At 42.1% G+C, this 24,132-nt stretch overlaps 1 protein-coding gene across 5 annotated transcripts in view; it reads right to left on the reverse strand.

The window, feature by feature from the left end:
- Positions 1-24,132, reverse strand: part of PAAF1 (proteasomal ATPase associated factor 1) — a 46,843-nt gene that overhangs the window by 18,277 nt on the left and 4,434 nt on the right. For 3 of the 5 annotated variants that reach the window (XR_004053683.1, XM_030918430.1, XM_010366835.2), the window contains exons 3-6: positions 20,106-20,209; positions 15,595-15,684; positions 9,515-9,613; positions 8,422-8,572 (exon numbers count right to left, since the gene is read on the reverse strand). Coding sequence is in view for 4 of the 5 variants with exons in the window: in XM_010366835.2 (XP_010365137.1) it covers positions 8,422-8,572; positions 9,515-9,613; positions 15,595-15,684; positions 20,106-20,209 (444 nt within the window). In the remaining variant the exon portion in view is untranslated. Of the gene's footprint in view, positions 1-8,421; positions 8,573-9,514; positions 9,614-15,594; positions 15,685-18,154; positions 18,365-20,105; positions 20,210-24,132 lie in introns of those variants that run through there. The other 2 variants (XM_010366837.2, XM_030918431.1) reach the window with 2 other exon arrangements.

A 24,132-nucleotide genomic window follows, 5' to 3' on the forward strand; every position in this document is an offset into this window, starting at 1 on the left:
AAGTTTTTTATTTTATCTTCAAAACCCTTTTTTAAAAATAAAAATTAAGAGGTCGAGTATGGTGGCTCACGCCTGTAATCCCAGCACTTTGGGAGGCTGAGGCAGGTGGATTGTCTGAGCTCAGGAGTTCAAGACCAGCCTGGCTAATATGATGAAACCCCGTCTCTACTAAAAATACAAAATAGCCGGGTGTGGTGGCGGGCGCCTGTAATCCCAGCTACTCAGGAGGCTGAGGCAGAAGAATCGCTTGAACCTGGGAGGCGGAGGTTGCAGTGAGCTGAGGTCACACCACTGCACTCCAGCCTTCGACAGAGGAGACTCCGTCTCAAATAAATAAATAAATAAAGTAGACACATTAACAAGAACTTTGGAGAAAAAAAAAATAGACACCTAAGAGAATTCAGTTTGAAAATCACTGCCTTGGCGAGGTACAGTGGTACACACCTGTAATTCCAGCACTTTGGGAGGATGAGGCAGAAGAATCTCTTGAGCTCAGGAGGTCGAGACCAGCCTGGGCAACACAGCATGACTCTGTCTATACAAAAAATTTAATTCAGGCATGAGGCTTGTGCCTGTAGTCCCAGCTACTCAAGAGGCTGAGGTGGGAGGATTGCTTGAGCCCTGGAGTTCAAGGCTACAGTAAGCCACGATTGCTTCACTGCACTCCAGCTTGGGCAGTGGAGCAAGACCCCACTATATATAAATAATTACATATATCCTGCTGCTGCTTTCACTGATAATTGATTAAAAGGGTTAGCCTCCCCATTTAAAAAAGGACATGACTTCTGGTTCTGGCCAAGAAAGAGTAGTCCCATTGCTCCTAGGTCCTTCCGTTTACAACTGAAAAGTCGTGGACACAGCAAGCATAGGAAGACTCGGAATGACGGAAAGAAGGTGGTGGACCACCTAAGGACCTCAGGATTTAAAGAACAACACAGCAATGAGTTCCTGGATTTCTTTATTGCCTCCCACATATCCTGGACAGGACATTGCAGAAGCCTCCAACACGAAACTGCTAACAGGAACAGAGTTAAAAAAACAAAACAAAACAAAACTCCCAGTAAAGTCTGTTGCCCCTAGCGCACAGACTGAGAAGGACATAGCTCACAAAATAGAAATCTTCTTGGCAACATCCACCCTATACAAGTAGACACCAACAGAAAAACTGTTACTCCCCCTCCCCCATGGTTTCAGTGGGGCTGAACAGGAGGTGATCATCTACCCCACCATGGAAGCAGGCAGCAACCCTCCCATTCCCCTACCCAGTGGGGCTGACCAGGCTAAGTAGGGTACTGTCATCAGGATCCAGCAGTGAGCTCAGCTTCTATCCCCGTCTAGCACTGACAGGCACAAAGAGGTGCCCTGAGGTGCCCATAACCCCTTCCCAGGTGTCAGTCAGCAGGGAACCAAGCTTGTAACGCCACTAGGAGGCAATGAGGTGATGCAAGTCAGGTGGTGCAACTGTGTCCTACTTTCACCAAGAAGGTGACACAGGACCAAGGGGGAAGCTGAACTTCCACCTCCCCCGTCTGCAATGTGAGGCGGTATAAGTCAGTGCTCCACTTTTGCCAGGGTAGTGTCAGGGGAGCCCAGTAGGAGGCTGAACATTCTTATCTACCCAGCCCTCATACCACACCTCAACAGGGAATTGCCTGCCAAAAAAGATGATGGAATTAAGATTGAGTGTTATAATGTCCAAAATCTCTTATCAGTTTTACAGTTTTTGAAGCCCTTTATTATCTATAATCTGAATATTTGGTCCCTAGCTTCAGGAATACATAGCACAAAAAAATAGACTTAATTATAGACAAAGACTTACAACGGAAAAAAAAGAGAAAAAAATACACAAACAGAATATATCTGGAAAAAAAAAAGACTTACAATACAATGGCACAGGTGTAAAAACACAGAGCTGTATAGGGTAGAGAGCTAGTGCAACCCTATGGTGATCCAGGCAGGGCTAGTATTTGTTTTATTAAAACTCATTTAACGATGCTTAGTATAGGTGCCCAATAAATTAAGAGTACCTGACCAAAGGTCACATAGCTAATTAGTGGTCTTTAGCATACTTTCATTCCTCTTGAAATGACTTCAGATACACAAACCCTGACAAAAACTCTACAGCAACTCAGCGTAACGTACAAGTGCCAATCCAATGTGATGAACCATGTCTCTCAATTCTTACTGGAAATTTCACTTTGTTGAGAAAAAGATGAGTTTATGAAAATGCCACAGCTTTAAAAAGTAGCCAATTTAGGGTCTGTGTGGGAAAATATGATTAAAAGCAACTCAGGTGGGACCTAATCACTATAGTGTAACTTTTCAAATAGATGCAGTTTAAAATAAAAACTAAATCCAGGCCAGGTACAGTGGCTCACAACTGTAACCCCAGCACTTTGGGAGTCCGAGGCAGGCAGATCACTCGAGGCCAGGAGTTTAAGACCAGCCTGACCAACATAGCAAAACCCTGTCTATACTAAAATACAAAAATTAGCCGGGTGTGGTGGCAGGTGCCTGTAATTCCAGCTACTTGGGAGGCTGAGGCACAAGAATCACTTGAACCTGGGAGGCAGAGGTTGAAGTGAGCTGAGATGGCGCCACTACACTCCAGCCTAGGTAACAGAGGGAGTCTCAAAAAAAAAAAAAAAAAAAATTCAATTTATACAGCTGACAACAGTTGTTAAGTTGTTAGGTAAATGTAATTCTCACAGCTATATACCCACTAGATAAAGTCTACTAGAGAAAAGATTTTTCAGTCTTTCTCTCAAAAACAGATCTATCGAGCCCATATGGTTTGCTGCCATCTTGTTTCTTATTTTGCAATTGGTCACTAAAGTATTTTGAGTTTGGAAAATCTACCTTTCTATTTTAACTCCATAATACATTCAGCAAAAATCTAATTAGAAAATATCTTAGAGCTTTTAAGAATCCTAAGGAATCATCATAAGGAAGGTCTTTCAGGTCTTATTAAGCAATCAAAGATCTCTTTATGTCTCTACTGGGAAGTTCCAACCGCTATGTGAAAATGCTACTGAGTTCCACGGAAGTGATATATGCTTTTGGAAAAAAACAATTCTGAAAAGTATGTATTCAAGGCACAGATGCTATAGCTGTGGCTAGAAAGCTGACTATATTATTAATTGTGTATAAATTTCAAGTAGTATTCAGCAAAGAGTTGCAATCTAGATAGTTTTCCTTTTCTATAAAAGCAGAGTGAAAAATTATCACCCTCCCTTTAGTAAAATGTCACTCATAATATAACAGCATCTGGTGTGGGTCTCTTAACACTTACATGACAAGAATAAAGAAATTAGGACCCTGGGGAAGTGGGAACCTATGAAGAATGACTTTAGAAAGAAGCTACGAAAGTAGCAATTTTGGCTAGGCGTGGTGGCTCACGCCTGTAATCTCAATACTTTGGGAGGCCAATGAGGGAGGATCACGAGGTCAGGAGTTCGAGACCAGCCTTGCCAATATGGTGAAACCCAGTTTCTTCTAAAAATACAAAAATTAGCAGGGCATGGTGGTGTGCACCTGTAGTCCCAACTACTCGGGAAGCTGAGGCAGAAGAATTGCTTGAACCCAGGAGGCGGAGGTTGCACTGAGCCGAGATCATGCCACTGCACACCAGCCTGGGTGACAGAGTGAGATTCTGTCTCAAAAAAAAAAAAAAAGAAAGAAAGTAGCAATTTCAAGAATGCCTTTCTAAGAGAAGCAGCCACAGCTAAGACTTACCAGAAGCTGCAAAAAGTTTTACTGTTATTTTTGTTTTGTTTTGTTGAGATGGGGTCTCACTATGTTGCCCAGGCTAGAGTGCCATTGCTATTCACAGGCACAATTATATCACACTGCAGCCCTGAACTCCTGGCCTCAAGAGATCTGTCTACCTTAGCCTCCCAAATAGCTGGGATTACAGACATGCATCACTGCACCCAGCTGGAAAAGGCTTTAGATATCAAACCAAATAGATACAAGTCTTCACCATATAAACCAGAACACAGAAACATTTGCCTTCAAGAAAAGATTCAGCAGAATCACATAAAAGCATCCCAGCCAAAGTCTGGAAATACGAATAACATTAGATGAAACTATTCCTGAAATAAGTATTTGTAAGAAATAAAGCAAATTTCATATTCCCAGGTGTATATTCTTAACAAGTTTATTTAAATTATTTAGTTTATCTATCATATTAAGCTATTTTAATGTTGCTAGAGAGCAATATACATACATGTGTATATGGGAAAATTAATGGCTATGACTCAGATCTCCGAAAAAAAAAAAAAGCCTTGGCCGGGCGCGGTGGCTCAAGCCTGTAATCCCAGCACTTTGGGAGGCCGAGACGGGCGGATCACGAGGTCAGGAGATCGAGACCATCCTGGCTAACACAGTGAAACCCCGTCTCTACTAAAAAATACAGAAAACTAGCCGGGCGAGGTGGCGGGCGCCTGTAGTCCCAGCTACTGGGGAGGCTGAGGCAGGAGAATGGCGTAAACCCGGGAGGCAGAGCTTGCAGTGAGCTGAGATCCGGCCACTGCACTCCAGCCTGGGCGACAGAGCGAAACTCTGTCTCAAAAAAAAAAAAAAAAAAAAAAGACTTGAAGCACCTCCTATTACTTGGAGGCAGCATAGCCAATTTCTAAGAAAGTATTTAAGACTTGGAAAATAATGGCCCAACTGCTGAAACTGCAACTTAGTTTCTTAAAATTATTCTCTAAATATAAGCATTTCCACTACCATTACGAGAAAAAAAAATCCTAAGCCAACTAGTTAACTAAAATGGGGTTTAATTTGGTCTCAACGTTTCACTGATTATGAAAGATGAAATACTTATTATAAAAAATTAGGATGATAAATGTATATTCCCAAATTTCACAACCTTACTTAAACGGCCTGGGCAATTTAACTTCAAACTGATTAAACTGCATTTTAGAGTTACTTACTGAACTCATATATTACAAACACAAAACTACTTTTAGTCTACCTTCCATGTGAAAAATTCAGCATACACACAGAAACCTTACCTCTGCTTGTTAATCAAGTAGAGAACACACTAATCCTTTAGTTATATATATTTAAATACATACACACACACACAGTATTGGGGCACCAATTTATGTATATATACTTTTTTTTTTTTTTGAGACGGAATCTCACTCTGTTACCCAGGCTGGAGTGAAGTGGTGCGAACCTCCGCCTCCCAGGTTCAAGTGATTCTCCTGCCTCAGCTTTCCAAGTAGCTGGGATTACAGGCGCATAGCACTACACCTGGCTAATTTTTGTATTTTTTGTAGAGACGGGGTTTTCCCATGTTTGCCAGGCTAGTTTCGAACTCCTGACCTCAGGCGATCTGCCCACCTTGGCCTCCCAAAGTGCTGGGATTACAGGGTGAAACACCACACCCGGCCATTTCTGTTTTTTTTAATATGGCTTATGGCTCTGGATAATAAAATGCTTCAAAATCTCATAACTCAAGATAATTTTTTTTTTTTTTTTTGAGACAGAGTTTCACTCATCGGCCAGGCTGGAGTGCAATGGCATGATCTCAGCTCACTGCAACCTCTGCCTCCTGAGTTCAAGCGATTCTCCCACCTCAGACCCCCGAGTAGCTGGGATTACAGGCATCAGCCACCACACCGGGCTAATTTTTGTATTTTTAGTAGAGACGGGGTTTCACCATGTTGGCGAGGCTGGTCTTGAACTCCTGACCTCAGATGATCCACCCGCCCCCACCTCCCAAAGTGCTGGGATTACAGGCATAAGCTACTGTGCCCGGACCAAGTTTTTTTTTTTTAAGTCACACAAAGCAACTTGGAAGTCATGTGGTTGGAGATAGTGACAATCACTCAATCTATAGGTTGCTAAGCTATCAGATCTATCTATATATATGTTGTTAAACTATCAGAGATCTATCTTGATTTTTGCCATGCTGTGGAAGAATGGGCAACCCCAAATTTGGGGCTACTTTATCCAACTAACTAGAAAGGAGCTTTCATGACCTGATAGAGGTTAGCCTGGATCTGACTTCATGTCATTTCCACTAAAATATATCTTCCTGTTCAATCTACTAAAAACTCCCCTCTCAAGAAAAAAGTCAGGGTTGTTATACTCTGCAGAAGGCACTACTCTACCCCAGGACTTTCTCACAAGGCTAAAAGAATGCAAAAAGTATGCGAATAAAAGCTTAAATCTAAATTGATTTAACATTCTAGGCTAGGCGTGGTGACTCATGCCTGTAATCCCAGCACTTTGGGAGGCCAAGGCGGGCGGATCACAAGGTCAGGAGTTTGAGACCAGCCTGGCCAATATGGTGAAACCCAGTCTCTACTAAAAATACAAAAAAAAAATTAGCCAGGCATGGTGGCACATGCCTGTAATCCCAGCTACTCGGGAGGCTGAGGCAGGAGAACTGCTTGAACCCGGGAGGCAGAGGTTGCAGTGAGCCAAGATAGTACCACTGCACTCCAGCCTGGGAGACAGAGTGAGACTCCTTCTCAAAATAAATAAACAAACAAACAAACAAACATTCTACTATTTACTCTAAGCTAAGGGTCACATACATATTCTTAGGGAGAATTAAAGAATGTTGGGAGACTTAGAATTCTGTTGTGGGAACAATAATTGCAGTGATCCAAAGGTATTTAGAAACTGGGTGTGCACTGATGTTGAATATGCATCTTGTTAACTAAGTTCAACGTGCAGAGTCATGACTTGTTCCACTGAAATGTTTTCCTGTGCCCCACACCTTCAAAGGGATGGCCAGATCTGAGGTGAAGCTTGCACTGTTCCTCTGACTCCTTTGGCTCCTGGACTCCCCAGATTTGTAGGCCATTCTGACTTCTTAAATCTCTCAGTTCTTCAGGAGGTGATGAGTTCTTCAGTAATGTGAGGAAGGCTCTGAATATTGTTTTTATTCCCTCTCAATGTACCCATTTTCTTAAGTCACAGAAGTAAACCATTTATGTACTTAGGTTAATGTGTGTGGTTGCTAAAACATCAGCACGTAATCTGGCAAAATGTTTTTAATAAAGAAATATCAAAACTTAAAACTTGGGCCAGGTGCAGTAGCTATCTGTAATCCTAGCACTTTGGGAGGCCAAGGTAGGCAGATCACTTGTGGGCAGTTTAAGACCAGCCTGGCCAACACAGTGAAACCCCATCTCTACTAAAAAATACAAAAATTAGTTGTATGTGGTGGTGCACGCCTATGATCCCAGCTACTTGAGAGACTGAGGCACAATGATCGCATGAGCCTGGGATGGGGAGGTTGCAGTGAGCCACGCTGGCATCACTGCACTCCAGACTGGGCAACAAGCGAAACTCTGTCTAAAAAAAAAAAAAGGCAACGCGCGGTGGCTCATGTCTGTAATCCCAGCACTTTGGGAGGCCGAGGCAGGTGGATCACCCTGAGGTCAAGAGTTTGAGACCAGCCTGACCTATATGGTGAAATCCCATCTCTACTAAAAATACAAAAATTAGCAGGTATGGTGGCGTGCACCTGTAGTCCCAGCTACTTGGGAAGCAGAGGTTACACCGAGCTGAGATCATGCCACTGGACTCCGGCCTAGGCGACAGAGCAAACTCTGTCTAAAAAAAAAAAAAAGCTTAAAACTTGATCTCCACACATAAGTTATAACGTACTGAGGTTCACAAAAACAGAGTTAAAAATCCCGTAAGTAGAAGGCAATACAAATTAATCCCCAAATTAGTGGTACATACAATATGTATTATGGTTCCAGAAGAAGGATCAAGGAATTATTTGGGGATATTATCACATATTTTTAAAATATTCAAACTTGTAAAATAGGAATAGCATATTTATCTCCTTTTCAATATTCCAATTAAGGATAAAACATGCCTACATTATATTTTTTCCCCGCAAAAGTCAGTTACAAAGGGAAGATGTTCCCACTCTATCTCTATAATCTGATATTAACTGGTTATAAGGCTAATCCATTTTTGAAACATGAACTGTAATTTAAATCTATGGGAATCATCAAGCTCTATCTATAATGTCTGATGATGCAGCCATTAGCTACCCAGCTTTTACTGTTCTCTCAGCCAAAAGACTAATATGAGAAAATGTAGGCACACCTCCTTCTCTCTCACTCTCTCTATTTCCCAGCACAGAAGTATTTGATTTCCTGGAGAAGATTTTTTTTTTTTAATCAATTGTAGAAAACAACTGATAAAGCTGGGATTACAGGCATGCACCACTGCACCCAGCTGGAAAAGGCTTTAGGTATCAAACCAACTGTGTAAGACAGTTCAAGAGAGCAATAAAAAGATTGTGTGGCAAAAGGAATTTCTGGTCCTTAGGGAAATGGCAGCTCATCTAAATGCCCAGCTGGATGCTTCTACCTTTTCAGTGATTCATTTCTGGGTATCATTAGAGAAGCCTTCTGGAGAAACCACATCTCATACCTCCTTTGTGACCTTTGAAGGTCACCACGCAGCTAGCATCTTCAGCTGACCATATCTTCAGCTGGGCATCCATTCCCCCACTCAGGACCACAAGGCCTGATGGGAAAAACCTGCAACAATTCACATCAAACACATGTCCTTCCAATACTCTCTGGAAAAACAAAAGAAAATTCCATGCTAGTTCTCTTGTCCATCCCTTGATGTTCTCTTACCTCCCATACTCTGGTTCCTTATATGAAATACCTACATGCTAAACCCACATGCTAGGTTTTAAAACTAAGGATATCCAAAGGATCTCTTAGCTCTTTTGTCTAGCAGGCAGTGTTGGCTCTTTCCTGGAATTCAGCTATAGAGGTTATAGAATTGAATTCCATGTAAAAACACCCCAGAGCCTAGGTTAAAAAAAAATCCATGGCTCTCGCAGCTATCTCTAGGTCTAGTTCTAAGAATAAAGAGCTGAGGTGGCTTGGGGACCCTTTTACTCATCTCTGTTTAAAATCCTATTCTGTCTTGGAAATGGATCACTGAAGGCAATAAAAAACAAGGGCACACCCACTTAGACCTTCACTGGTCTGGCTCCTTAACTGCTCCAGCCCCACTCTGTTCTGCCAAATCGCTGAGCTGGAGAATGGTTCTCCAATTAACAAATGGGAGGCCAGGAGCAGTGGCTCACACCTGTAATCCTAGCACTTTGGGAGGCCAAGGCGGGCAGATCACTTGAGGTGAGGAGTTGGAGACCAGCCTGACCAACATGGTGAAAGCCCATCTCTACTAAAAATACAAAAATTAGATGTGTGTGGTGGCACATGTCTGTAATCCCAGCTACTTGGGAGGCTGAGGCACAAGAATCGCTTGAACCCAGGAGGCAGCACTGCACTCCAGCCTGGGCAACAGAGCAAGACCGTCTCAAAAAAAAAAAAAGGAAAAGAAAAGAAACAACAAAAAACACAAAAATGGGAGAAAAGAGATCAACTGACATGCAGAGTGGTCCCACATTTTTAGAATGGGCCATTCTTCGTTCCATGTCCCAGTCCAAGGCTTCTCAGACCACCCTTTGTGTTTAAGACCCTAAAAGCATATCCAAATCCTTTACCCTGAGTTCTCCATTGGAAGCCTGCCAGATTTTCATGGTCCCATCAGTACTAGAAGACACACCAAGACCTCCTCCACTAGAAATGTCCAAGCATGTTATCTGTTCAAAGAGAAAACAATGTGTTAGAAATAATGAAATACGCCGGGCGCGGTGGCTCAAGCCAGTAATCCCAGCACTTTGGGAGGCCGAGACAGGCGGATCACGAGGTCAGGAGATCGAGACCATCCTGGCTAACACAGTGAAACCCCATCTCTACTAAAAAAAAATAACAAAAAACTAGCCGGACGAGGTGGCGGCGCCTGTAGTCCCAGCTACTCGGGTGGCTGAGGCAGGAGAATGGCGTAAACCCGGGAGGCGGAGCTTGCAGTGAGCTGAGATCCGGCCACTACACTCCAGCCTGGGCCACAGAGCGAGACTCCGTCTCAAAAAAAAAAAAAAAAAGGAAATAATGAAATACTCTTATTCCCTTGAAATATGTTATAAACGTCCCTTGTTTCACTCTTCCAAGACTTCCTGAAGCCTATGTTGCCAAAAAAAAGTACTTCTGTTTGATGTAAAGGTTGAGTTATCATCATCAACCTCCCAACAAGGCTGAAGTAAATACCTTTTACTTCTTCAAACAAAAAGATATTCCTCTAATCATCTGTAGTCTAATGCTTCAGCTAAAAAGTTTTCCCTATCCCCATTTCATTTCCATAGTTTCCATGTGTTGCATTTATTTATTTGTTTGTTTGACAGAGTTTCACTCCCATCACCCAGGCTGGAGTGCAATGCCCCCATCTCAGCTCACTACAACCTCTGTCTCCCAGGCTCAAACAATTCTCCTGCCTCAGCCTCCCGAGTAGTTGGAACTACAGGCACACACCACTACGCCTGACTAATTTTTGTATTCTTTTGTAGAGATGGGGTTTCGCCATGTTGCCCAAGTTAGTCTCAAACTCCTGAGCTCAAGTGATTCTCCCATCTCAGCCTCCCAGAGTGCTGAGATTATAGGCATGAGCCACTATGCCCAGCTCTGCTATTTTATTTTAAAATAAAATAAAGTGCAGTGGCTCACATCTGTGTAATCCCAACACTCTGGGAGGCCAAGGCAGGAGGACCACTTGAGCCCAGGAGTTTGAGACCAGCCTGGGCAATATAATGAGACTCCATCTCTACAAAAAATTTTAAAGTAAATATAAAAAATAAAAAGAAAATTAAGATACCTCTCCTAATTCTTAGGAACCCAGTTACACAAAAGATAATGTTCTAAGACGCAAAAGGAGGATTCAAGAGCACAGGTATTTCCACATATACCTATATAGAGGTATAGCTATATAAAATATACAGATATAGATCTTTCAGAATAAAGAATAGAGAAATATGAGACTCACTTTTTGTTTTCCAAATTCACTTTTATAGTTTCTTTTTCTTTTTCTTTTTTTTAAGACAAGGTCTCACTCTGTTGCTCAGGCTGAAGTGCAGTGGCTCAAGCCTGTAATCCCAGCATTTTGGGAGGCCGAGATGGGCGGATCACGAGGTCAGGAGATCGAGACCATCCTGGCGAACACGGTGAAACCCCGTCTCTACTGAAAAATACAAAAAACTAGCCGGGCGAGGTGGCGGGCGCCTGTAGTCCCAGCTACTCAGGAGGCTGAGGCAGGAGAATGGCGTAAACCCGGGAAGCGGAGCTTGCAGTGAGCTGAGATCCAGCCACTGCACTCCAGCCTGGGCGACAGGTCTCAAAAAAAAAAAAAAAAAATTTTTTTAGGCCAGGGACGGTGGCTCACACCTGTAATCCCAGCGCTTCTGGAGGCCGAGATGGGCAGATCACTTGAGGTCAGGAGTTGAAGACCAGCCTGGCCAACATAGTGAAACCCCACCTCTACTAAAAATACAAAACTTATCTAGGTGTGGTGTTGGGTACCTATAATCCCAGCTACTCAGGAGGCTGAGGCAGGAGAATCGTTTGAGCCCAGGAGGCAGAGGTTGCAGGGAAGTGAGATCATGCCACTGCACTTCAGGCTGGGCTACAGAGTGAGACTCCATCTAAAAAAAAAGTAAGCCACGTGTGGTGCATGAACCTTGTAGTTCTAGCTACTTAGGAGGCTGAGGTGCGAGGATCATTTGAACCTAAGAGTTCAAGGCTAGGGTGAGCTATGATTGTACCACTGTACTACAGACTGGGAGACAGAGTGAGATCCTATCTCAATTTTTTTTTAATGACACATAAAGATCTACATTTTAACTAAAATATATAAACATACATTAAAATTCCTTAACTTTTCATTAGTCCACTGATTATTACAAGGACCTTGACTTTCTTGTAATAAAATATAATCAAAAGGCGCAATTTACAGCTTCCAGTTTCTTTAAAGCAAGGCAAATCTTTACTCACACTTACAAAGCAATCTAAGAGCAAAATTTCAACTAGTGTTGCTTTTTCTTTTTATCTTTTCCTGAACATTTTGCATTTATCTTGCCCAGCATACTATTAAAGCAGTTTTTTTTTAAATCATCTTTATCACGTCTTTTCAAAGCATTCAACTTTGTTTTTTGTGGTGCTTTTGTTTTTTTTTTTTTTTTTTTTTTGAGATGGGGTCTTGTTCTGCTGCCCAGGCTGGAGTGCAGTGGCATGCTCTCGGCTCACTGCAACCTCTACCTCCTGGGTTTAAGCGATGCTCCTGCCTCAGCCTCCCGAGTAGCTGGGATTATAGGTGTGCCCTACCACGCCTGGCTAATTTTTTTGTATTTTTAATACAGACAGGGTTCACTATGTTGGCCTGGCTGGTCTCGAACTTCGACCTCATGATCTGCCTGCCTCGGCCTCGGCCTCGGCCTCCCAAACTGCTGGGATTACAGGCAAAAGCCACTGCGCCCAGCCTAGTTTTCAAATAAATAATTGCTCTCTGCTTTTCACATTCACATTTTATTGATTTAACATAATATTTAATTAATTTATATAATTTCAGCCGGGCGCGGTGGCTCAAGCCTGTAATCCCAGCACTTTGGGAGGCCGAGACGGGCGGATCACAAGGTCAGGAGATCAAGACCATCCTGGCTAACATGGTGAAACCCCGTCTCTACTAAAAATACAAAAAACCAGCCGGGCGACCTGGCGGGCGCCTGTAGTCCCAGCTACTTGGGAGGCTGAGGCAGGAGAATGGCGTGAACCTGGGAGGCGGAGCTTGCAGTGAGCTGAGATCCGGCCACTGCACTCCAGCCCGGGCGACAGAGCAAGACTCCGTCTCGGAAAAAAAAAAAAAAAAAAAAAAAAAAAAAAAAAATTTATATAATTTCAAAAATAATATAACTGGCATTACAACTGACTCTTGATAAATATTCAACCTAATGGTATGTTTTACAGAGGAAACGCAGAGCAAAAATTGACTCTATAAATCAGTTAAGTGGCGATGCATTAGAACACACCCGAAGCCTTATAATTGACACACCCTATGAATCAGCAATTCCACTTTTACTCATGAATTCTAATTTCTTCCCATCTTTGGGAGCAAAACTTTAGCTATAAATGTATTCATAAAAATACAAAATCACAAAACTGGAAACACTTGAATGTCCAGTAATATAAAACTGTTAAATTAAATTATAGTAAACTCATCAATAGAATACCATGCAGCTCTCAGAAGAATACATTGAAAGACAGTATAGAATAATAGACATATAATTATGTAATAAAAAGTAAGTTATAGGCCAGGCACAGTGGCTCACGCCTGTAATCCCAGCACTTTGGGAGGCCGAGGCAAGAGGATCACAAGGTCAGCAGATCGAGACAGTCCTGGCTAACACGGTGAAACCTCATCTCTACTAAAAATACAAAAAAAAAAAAAAAAAAAATTAGCCAGGCATGGTGGCAGGTGCCTGTAGTCTCAGCTACTCGGGAGGCCGAGGCAGGAGAATGGCGTGAACCCAGGAGGCAGAGCTTTCAGTGAGCCAAGATCATGCCACAGCACTCCAGCCTGGGCAACAGAGTGAGACTCCATCTCAAAAAAAATGAAAAAACAGGCCGGGCGCGGTGGCTCAAGCCTGTAATCCCAGCACTTTGGGAGGCCGAGGCGGGCGGATCACAAGGTCAGGAGATCGAGACCATCCTGGCTAACACGGTGAAACCCCGTCTCTACTAAAAAATACAAAAAACTAGCCGGGCGAGGTGGCGGGCGCCTGTAGTCCCAGCTACTCGGGAGGCTGAGGCAGGAGAATGGCGTGAACCCAGGAGGCGGAGCTTGCAGTGAGCTGAGATCTGGCCAGTGCACTCCAGCTTGGGTGACAAAGCGAGACTCCGTCTCAAAAAAAAAAAAAAAAAAAATGAAAAAACAAAACAAAAACACAACAAAACAAAACAAAAAGCAAGTTACAAAATAACATGTAATGCAAAAACCCATTTTGGTAAAATATTTAAGGAAAAGACAGAGTATTAAGTAAAATAATGATATGCTGAGTTGCCATGGCGCTGGCTCATAGTAGGCAATCAATGTGAGCTTTACTACTATGATTATTATTTAAAAGGGATATACAGCAGAATGTCCTAACAGTTACCTTTAGGATATAGAAACATGAGTGATTCTCACTTTTTTTACATGTCCTAAATTTTCATCACTAAGTATATATTTGTTTTGTAATAAGGGTAAAAAAGAGCTCTTTTTCTTTTTTTTTTTTTTTGAGATGGAGTCTCGCACTGTCGCCCAGGCTGGAGTGCAGTGGCGCGATCTCAGTTCACTGCAAGCTCCACCTCCCAGGTTCACGTCATTCTCCTGCCTCAGCCTCCTAAGTAGCTGGGACTACAGGCCCATCACGCCCAGCTAATTTTTTTGTATTTTTAGTAGAGACGGGGTTTCACCATGTTAGCTAGGATGGTCTCAATCTCCTGACCTCGTGATCTACCCGCCTCAGCCTCCCAAAGTGCTGGGATTACAGGTGATAGGCACCGCACCCGGCCTTTTTTTTTTTTTTTTTTTTTTGGTGAGGCAGTGTCTCACTCTGTTGCCCAGGTTGGAGTGCAGTGGCATGATCATGGCTGACTGCAGCCTCAACCTCCTGGGCTCAAGCAATCCTCCTACCTCAGCATTCAGCGTGGCTGGAACTACAGGGACGTGGCACCATGTCTGGCTAATTTTCGTATTTTTTTGTAGAGACAAGGTTTCATCATGTTGCTCAGGCTGGTCTCAAACTCCTGAGCTCAAGTGATCCACCCACCTCGGTCTCCCAAAGTGCTAGGATTATGGGCATGAGCCACCGTGCCTGGCCAAAAATCACTCTTTTAAAAAACGTACCACACAGTAAGAAGTGAATGGCTTCAATATAATCAGTTTTATCTACCAATTTCTCACTTCTGCTTCCAAGAAGCCCATGGTAGTAGAAAAGGCTTTATTACAAAGACCTTCAAAAATTATTCCTCAACATGGTATATTTGAAATTTTGAGAAAATGTCCCTGTCCTGTAGGAAAAGGATTAAAATATGAGCAGCAGCATTATTATGTAAGCATCAACTATTACAAATTTATTTTTATATTTATTCTTTGGAGACACAGTCCAGGCTGCACTACGGTGGCATAATCTCAGTTCACTGCAGCCTCCAACTCCTGGGCTCAAAAATTTCTCCCACCTCAGCCTCCTGAGTAGCTAGGACTACAGGAGGTATGTGCCACCGCGCCCAGCTAATTTTTGTTTTTTTTGTGGAGACAGGGTTTCACTCTGTTGCCCAGGCTTGTCTCAAACTCTTGGCCTCAAGTGATCCTCCTGCCTCTGCCTCCCAAAGTGCTAGGATTGCAGGTGTGAACCACTGCACCTAGCCAAGCATCAAGTATTACAGCATTATCTGAAAGCTGCTAACTCTCCTAAAACATATACAAGGAAATTTCATATAATCTCTAAGATTACCAGTGAGTAGATCTGAACACATATTCTATGTGGACTCAAATACCAGTTTTGCCAAACACATCACACTTCATCAATTGTATCATCTTACAATGCAAGGTAAATGAAAGACATATTAATTTTGAATATGTTTATAGCACCAGACAAGCAAATAAAATGAAAAATTAACATGCTATTACATTTTCTCTTCATTTTATCAAAATACTTACACTCTTTGTATGAATTCTGGAAAAAGTAGTATATGGTGCCAAAAACTTAGAAGATGCACTTTCCTTTGGACATGAAATATGAATGCTTTTCTAAACAAAGAGGAAAAGATGAGATTCGTCAGTAAAACTCCTCCAATGTATTATAATTAAAGCCTCTTAAAGAAAACATTAGGACTACAGGACATTCTCATCTTCTCAGCGTACCCTCTCTCATCATCCTTTCCCACCCCACAAAACTATCCCTCCCCTATAGATCGGCAGTCCTTTTAAACTGCTGAGGGCTACAGTGTAATTTGGTATCGCTAAGATGCCATTATCTTTTTATGTTGAAATAAACTGCTGCACAGAAGACAGACAAGCAATATGATACAACCAACAAGCATTAGAGCATTAGTTTTAAGAAGAAAATCTAATACCAATACTCTCAACTGGCAGTGGGGCAAGGAACAGGATCAGCAGAAGAGGACATAAAGAGATATAAGGAAACTCAGCACCAGCCTCCAAGCCTAGGTCTTAAAAGACAAGTCTAAAAGTACACTTGCTGTCTATAAGAACTTTCAGAGAGAATGTGAGACTACTGACATTTACAATGACCAGATGAAATTGGTAAAGCAAATTATGGTACACCCATAAAATGTGTAGGCCTGGGTCAGGCTTGCAGTGCCTACTCCCTGCTTAGACTTAAATTGACTGTACATGTGCATAGACTGGTTATTGTAACACAGTTATATTTTGATGCCCCATGTGTTCTACCTAGTCATTACCACCTGTCTTTCAACTACTGTAGGAAGATAACACTGGTGGCATATTAGGAAAGTATGCTTAGACCTAGATGTTAGATTCAGGAGACATGACTTGCTAAAGGCCATCTGTAACCATTTTAGATAAGAATATTGGTGTTTCAAGGTAGCATGTGTAGAGGTTAAAAAAAAGGCTTGATGGCTGAGCGCGGTGGCTCACGCCTCTAATTCCAGCACTTTGGGAGGCTTAGGTGGGAGGATCACGAGGTCAGGAGATCAGGACCATCCTGGCTAACACAGTGAAACCCTGTCCCTACTAAAAATACAAAAAAAATTAGCCAGGTTTGGTAGCGGGCGCCTGTAGTCCTAGTTACTCGGAGGCTGAGGTAGGATAATGTGAATCTGGGAGACGGAGCTTGTAGTAAGCCAAGATCGTGCCACTGCACTCCAGCCTGGGCAACAGAGTGAGACTCCGTCTCCAAAAAAAGACTCGGTAAACTCTCCCTCAAGGACTCTTGCAATATGACAGCCCCTTACTCTAACCAGTATAATACCAATACTATCACCTAAGTATAGATCTCTTATAAGGAATTGAGGAGCTACACTCACCAAAGGACCCCTAACCTTTTATCTCTTCTGTAGTAGTACTTCAAAATCTCTGGTAATTCTTTTTTTTTTTTTTTTTTGAGACGGAGTCTCCCACTGTCGCCCAGGCTGGAGTGCAGTGGCGCGATCTGCAAGCTCCGCCTCCCGAGTTCACGACATTTTCCTGCCTCAGCCTCCTGAGTAGCTGGGACTACAGGCACCCACCACCATGCCTGGCTAATTTTTTTTTTTTTTTTGGGTATTTTTCATAGAGACGGGGTTTCACTATGTTAGCCAGGATGGTCTCGATCTCCTGACTTCATGATCCACCCACCTCGGCCTCCCAAAGTGCTGGGATTATAGGTGTGAGCCACTGCACCCGGCCAAGTCTCTGGTAATTCTTCAGGACAATGAAAATGACTTCAGTAATCAAAATTTTCTGAATCTCCTTATATCCAACAAGCACAGGTCCTGTCACAGTTCATTAGAAAGAATGGTTTCAAAGTCAAAATATTCTCATCACTGAATCAGTATGTTCTTTACAGATCTACTCCTTTAAAATGACAATTAGACTATCTACACAAACAGCACTTTCTTAGCCAGCATATCCATGCCTGGCTGCCCGCAGGCCTTTCTTTAAATGAGTTTTTGCTTCTAACTGCGTGACAAAGCCCATATAGCTGCAAGAGTGCTGGCCTGGATTTGGAACTACCTTTTGTACCAGAAACTAAAGTGTCAGCTAAATTCTCTTGGCTGAATATTCATACTAGCAAGGATGCAAGGAGTTTCAAAAGCTTAGTGTTTGGGCCTCTGTAAGAATTGGGTTAGCTCTCAGAAGACTTCATTTCTTTGAAGCTATGTGACAGATTTCAATAATCAGTTCTTTTCTCCTACTTTGCAATCTTGCAAATCAACCTTTGATCCACAGACTATGAAGGAAGATAAATGTTAAAATATCTTCCAATATTAGCAGTGGACAATCATGCTGTTAATGAAAATGAAAATATTTTAAAGAAAAACTGCAAGAGAGATCAGAACAGACAAAATCCAAGTGGAAAAAGTGTGAGTATGCTGCACTAAGATAAAATTCTAAGTCAAACATTTTTATCCTCCAGGGTTAGACATTTAAGCACAGTGACAGATCTACTGTTTAAGAGAACAGTGTAGCAATATCAAATAGCAAAGCGACTCATGGCAGTTAGGAAACAAATGAATGTTCAACTATAAGCACTTACTGTCTGAACCCACCTAGCAGGTTCACAGCAAAAATTAGCAATCATGTTTGAAGTGATAAGGACTGTATCCAGGTCTGAGTATGAAGGGAAGAAAGAAGTCAGCACCCAGGCTGTGCAAAAACACCTGAGAAAAACGTAGGCTTGCATGGTAGTGCTAAACTTGGAATCAACAGAACTGGGTTTCAATTCCAGCATACAGTCTGTCTTTGATTATTAGAGATTAATTAACCTCTCTGAGTTTGTTTGCCTATCTGCAAAATGAAAATTTAAAATGCCAATCCCACAGGATTGTTATGGTAAAACAACCAAAACTAACGTTTGTAGTATTTTATAGATTCATCCACATGCAGTCTCATTCCCCATTAACCATTCTAGGAGGTAGATTATGATCTCAGCTTTATTGATGAGGAAACTGAGACCCAGAGAACTAAGTTATTTGTCCAAAATCACATAGCTAGTAAGTGTCAGAGTTAACTAAGACTTAGATCTTCTGACACCTATAATACCCATAGCTGTTTATGAAAAACAAATATGAAATATATAGTAATATGTAGCCTATTACCTGGCCCAAAGAGAGTAATGAATGAACATTTGCTAAAAATCTTATGTAAAAAACAAAGTATTCTCTATTCTTGTTAGTATACCCAAAATATTTTTTTAACTAAAAAGTTTAATTACACAAAAAACAAAAAATGAAACAAAAGGCTGGTCCACCCTTAAGGAATCATCTCACCTTAGGGAATGAATGAACATTTGCTAAAAATCTTATGTGAAAAATGAAGTATTCTCTATTCTTGTAGGTATATCCAAAGTATTTTTATAACTAAAAAGTTTAATTACACAAAAAATGAAAAATGAAACAAAAGGTTGGTCCACCCTTAAGGAATCATCTCATCAGAGCATACTAACTGCAGCAGTCGGAATTAGTAGGGAGAGGCAAATCATGGGTGCACCAATGCTTTGCTTACCTATCTACTCACCTCAAAGACAAACAAGAAAAACTGTCAAGTACTATTAATGTAGACTCTTCATCAAGGCCTCAACAGATATGGATTATAAGGCTACATTGTTCAGTGTAGTAGGTAACAGCCATATCAGGCAACTGAGAACTACTTGGATACAGGCATATGTTTTCAACTGTAAATTTTATAAAACCAAAATACAGATCAGGTATTTCCAATAAAAATTAGAGTCTGAACTAAGCTGTAAAAGTAAAATATACATGGAGTTTTGAAGACTTAATAAGAAAAATAAATGTAAAATATCTCTAGCAATTTTTAGTAGTATTTACAGGTTGAAATAATGTTTTAGGTATACTGGGTTAGATCAAATACATTATTAAAATCAATTTCGGCTAGGCGCAGTGGCTCATGCCTGTAATCTCAGCACTTTGGGAGGCCAAGACAGGTGGATCACGAGGTCGGGAGTTCAAGACCAGCCTGGCCAACATGGTGAAACCCCATCTCTACTAAAAATGCAAAAATTAGCTGGGTGTGGTGGCGGGTGCCTGTAATCCCAGCTGCTAAGGAGGCTGAGGCAGGAGAATTGCTTGAACCCGGGAGGCAGAAGTTGCAGTGAGCCAAGATCGTGCCATTGCACTCCAGCCTCGGTGACAGAGCAGGACTCCATCTCAAAAAACAAAACAAAACAAAAATCAATTTCATCATTTATTTTTATCTCTATAATGTGGCTACTAGAAAATTTTAAATTACACATACATCTTGCATTATCAGAGCTGATATAAGGGAAGTAAGAGGACGTTTGATGGCACTTAAAAGTATATGTAACTACAAAAGAAAAAGAAAACTATTGACACTCACAGGCAGCAAAAACTATGATTCTCATATAAATGAAGTGGAGATACACAATAATCGTATAAATATCTAAAGTAGACATATGGGTACTACCCTAGTTTTAAATATCATGCCATCTAGAAGATATAAAAACATACCTTATTTATTTCATTCACAATAAATCCTTCTGAAGCTGTAACCTCTGGGATGCCATCTAGGCCAATTCCTTGACAAGTTAGGCTGCCATACAAAGACGGTTTCCCTATATGGTACAAAAAAAGCATGTCTCAAAAAATAAGAAAAATTTAATATTTTTCTCTTTGAAGACCCAATTCAGGCATCTGTATAAATAGTAAACCCATGAAATTGGCCCATGAAAGAAAAACAGGTACCTGTGTTAAAAGTCAGGTGAAGTAAAAAGAGAATTAGATTAGGTGTCTTAGTCTGTTTAGTGTTGCTATAAAGGAATACCTGAGGCTGGGTAATTTACAAAGAAAAGAGGTTTATTTGGCTCACGGTTCTGCAGACTGTACAAGAAGCATGGCACCAGCATCTGCTTCTGATGAGAGCCTCAGGCTGCTTCCACGCATGGCAGAAGAAGGGAGCCAGTGTGTGCAGAGATCACATGGTGAGAGAGGAAGTAAGAGAGAGGAGGGAGATACCAGGATCTTTTTTACAATCAGCTTTCTCAGGAAAGAACAGAGTGAGAACTCAGTCACTCTCACTCCCCAGGGTGGACATTAATCTATTCATGAGGCGTCTGCCCCCATGACCCAAAACACCCCCCATTAGGCCCTACCTCCAACACTGAGGATTAAATTTCAACATGAGATTTGGAGGGGTCAAACATCCAAACTATAGCACTAGGCAACTCTAATTTGAAAGGGAATACACTTTCAAGACTAAAATACATATTCTATTTTTTTTTTTTTTTGTCTGAGATGGAGTCTCACTCTGTTACCTAGGCTGGAGTGCAGTGGCGCGATCTCGGCTCACTGCAACCTCCGCCTCCCGGGTTCATGCCATTCTCCTGCCTCAACCTCCTGAGTAGCTGGGACTATAGGCACCCGCAACCACACCCAGCTAATTTTTTATATTTTCAGTAGAGATGGGGTTTCACCGTGTTAGCCAGGATGGTCTCAATCTCATGATCCGCCCGCCTCGGCCTCCCAAAGTGCTGGGATTACAGGTGTGGGCCATTGCGCCCGACCTGACTAAAACACATTTTCAAGACTAAAAAAGAACAAAGATTTAGTGATTTGATACAGCATTTGTAGAGAGGGCTGCTAGAGTGATCTCAACCTGATGTAACTGGCTGTGAAATGTAATTCTTCCAGGATGAAAGGTGAAGATCAATATGCATACATGTATTTATCCACAGTATATACACATAATACACAGTAAAGAATTAAGCTTCAGTAACCTGTAAAATTTGCCTAAGTAGAATACTGATTTTGCAGAGATATGGGCTAAGTAAGATATTATCCTACACATAAGCACACGCAGATGAAGTTAAAAACTGTTTCCATTCTTCTTCTACACCTTATATATTCATGTCCAAAACAGCCCATATAACACACTGTTTACATGCCTGACTTGCCCAACAGACTGTGAAGTCCTTGAGTCTAGCAGGGTGCTACATTCACAGTGAGACCCCATGCATTAAAAAATAAACACAGGAGTTCAAGATCAGCCTGGGCAACATAGTGAGACCTTGTCTCCACAAAAAATTCAAAAAATTAGCCAGGTATGGTGGTGCATGACTGTGGTCCCAGCTACTCAGGAGGCTTAGGTGGGAGGATCTCTTGAACCCAGGAGATCAAGGCTGCAGTGAGCCATAACCACGTAACTGTACTCCAGCCTGAGCAACAGGGCAAGACCCTGTCTCAAAAAAATAAGAACAGGCCAGGCACGGTGGCTCACGTCTGTAATCCCAGCACTTTGGGAGGCCGAGGTGGGCGGATCACAAGATCAGGAGTTCGAGACCATCCTGCCTAACACAGTGAAACCCTGTCTCTACCAAAAACACAAAAAATTAGCTGGGCGTAGTGGCGGGTGCCTGTAGTCCCAGCTACTCAGGAGGCTGAGGCAGGAGAATGGCATGAACCCGGAAGGCGGAGCTTGCAGTGAGCCAAGATCGTGCCACTGAACTCCAGCCTAGGCGACAGAGCGAGACTACATCTCAAAACAAAAACAAAAACAAAAAATTAGCCAGGCATGGTGGCACATGCCTGCAACCTCAGCTACTTGGGAGGCCGAGGCAGAAGAATTGCTTGAACCCAGGAGGAGGAGGTTGCAGTGAGCTGAGACCACACCACTGCACTCCAGCCTGGGCGACGAGAGTGAAACTCCAACTCAAAAATAAATAAATAAATAAATAATATATAAAAATAAAAATAAACGCACACAAAAACAAAAACCATCCTCCTCCTTAAGAGTTGACATCATTAACTTCAATTCATAAAGAAAACTGAGCCTACAAGTTACCCTCAAAAAAAAAAAAAGGTGCGGGTGCGGTGGCTCACACCTGTAATCCCAGCACTTTGGGAGGCCACAGTGAGTGGATCACAAGATCAGGAGATGGAGACCATCCTGACTAACACAGTGAAACCCTGTCTCTACCAAAAATACAAAAAATTGTCGGGCACGGTGGCTCATGCCTATAACCCCAGCACTTTGGGAGGTCGAGGTGGATGGATCACCTGAGGTTGGGAGTTCAAGACCAGCCTGACCAACATGGAGAAACCGTGTCTCTGTTAAAAAAAAAAAAATACAAAATTAACCAGGCATGGTGGCACATGCTTGTAATCCCAGCTACTCGGGAGGCTGAGGGAGAATTGCTTGAATCTGGGAGGTGGAGGTTGCAGTGAGCCAAGATTGTGCCATTGCACTCCAGCCTCCAGCCTGGACAACAAGAACAAAACTCCGTCTCAAAAACAAAAACAACAAAAAAAAAAAAAAAAAAAAAAAAAAATTAGCCAGGCATGGCGGCACATGCCTGTAGTTCCAGCTACTCGGGAGGCTGAAGCTGGAGAATCACTTGAACCCGGGAGGCAGAGGTTACAGTGAGCCGAGACTGCGCCACTGCACTCCAGCCTGGGCAACAGAGTGAGACTCCATCTCAAAAACAAACAAACAAACAAAAAACTCCTTGGTTGTTGAAGGTAGCTTGGTAATTAAAAACAAAACAAAATTAAGTTTGTTGCTTTGTAAAGACTTGATAATTTTTTAAAAAACTGTTTTAGGCCAGGGGCAGTGGCTCATGCCTGTAATCCCAACACTTTGGGAGGCCAAGGTAGGAGGATCACTTGAGGTCAGGAGTTCAAGACCAGCCTGGCCAACATGGTGAAATCCCGTCTCTACTAAAAATACAAAAATTAGCTGGGCATGGTAACATGCACCTGTAGTCCCAGCTATTCAGGAGGCTGAGGCACGAGAATCGCTTGAACCCGGGACTGGAGGTTGCAGTGAGCTGAGATCATGCCACTGCATTCCAGCCTGGGTGACAGAGCAAGACTCTGTTTAAAAAAACAGCTTTAATAGTATGTATGGGCAAGATAAATGCAAAATGTTAGGGAAAAGATCTAAAAAAATATAAACCCCAGTTGACATTTTGCTCTTAGATTGCTTTTTCAGCGTAAGTAAAGATTTGCCTTGCTTTAAAGAAACTGTGCCTTTTGGTTATGGTTTATTACAAGAAAGCCAAGGTCCTTGTAATAATCAGTGGACTAATGAAGAGATGGTGAATTTTAATGTATGTTTATATATTTTAGTTAAAATAAAATGTAAGTCTTTTGTGTATTTTTTTTTAACTTTTATTTATTTATTTATTTATTTATTTTTGAGACAGAGTTTCGCTCTTGTTACCCAGGCTGGAATGCAATGGCGTGATCTCCACTCACTGCAACCTCCACCTCATGGGTTTAAGCGATTCTCCTGCCTCAGCCTCCTGAGTAGCTGGGATTACAGGCAGCACCACCATGCCCGGCTAATTTTTTGTATTTTTAGTAGAAAAGGGGTTTTATGTTAGCCAGGCTGGTCTCAAACTCCTGACCTCAGGTGATCCACCCACCATGGCCTCCTAAAGTGCTGGGATAACAGGCGTGAGCCACCATACCCAGCTTTTTTCTTTTCTTTTTTTTTTGAGACGGAGTCTTGCTCAGTTCCAGGCTAGAATGTGGTGGC

This window comes from Rhinopithecus roxellana, chromosome 15 (assembly GCF_007565055.1).
Source record: "Rhinopithecus roxellana isolate Shanxi Qingling chromosome 15, ASM756505v1, whole genome shotgun sequence".
NCBI classification, from domain to species: Eukaryota; Metazoa; Chordata; class Mammalia; order Primates; family Cercopithecidae; genus Rhinopithecus; species Rhinopithecus roxellana.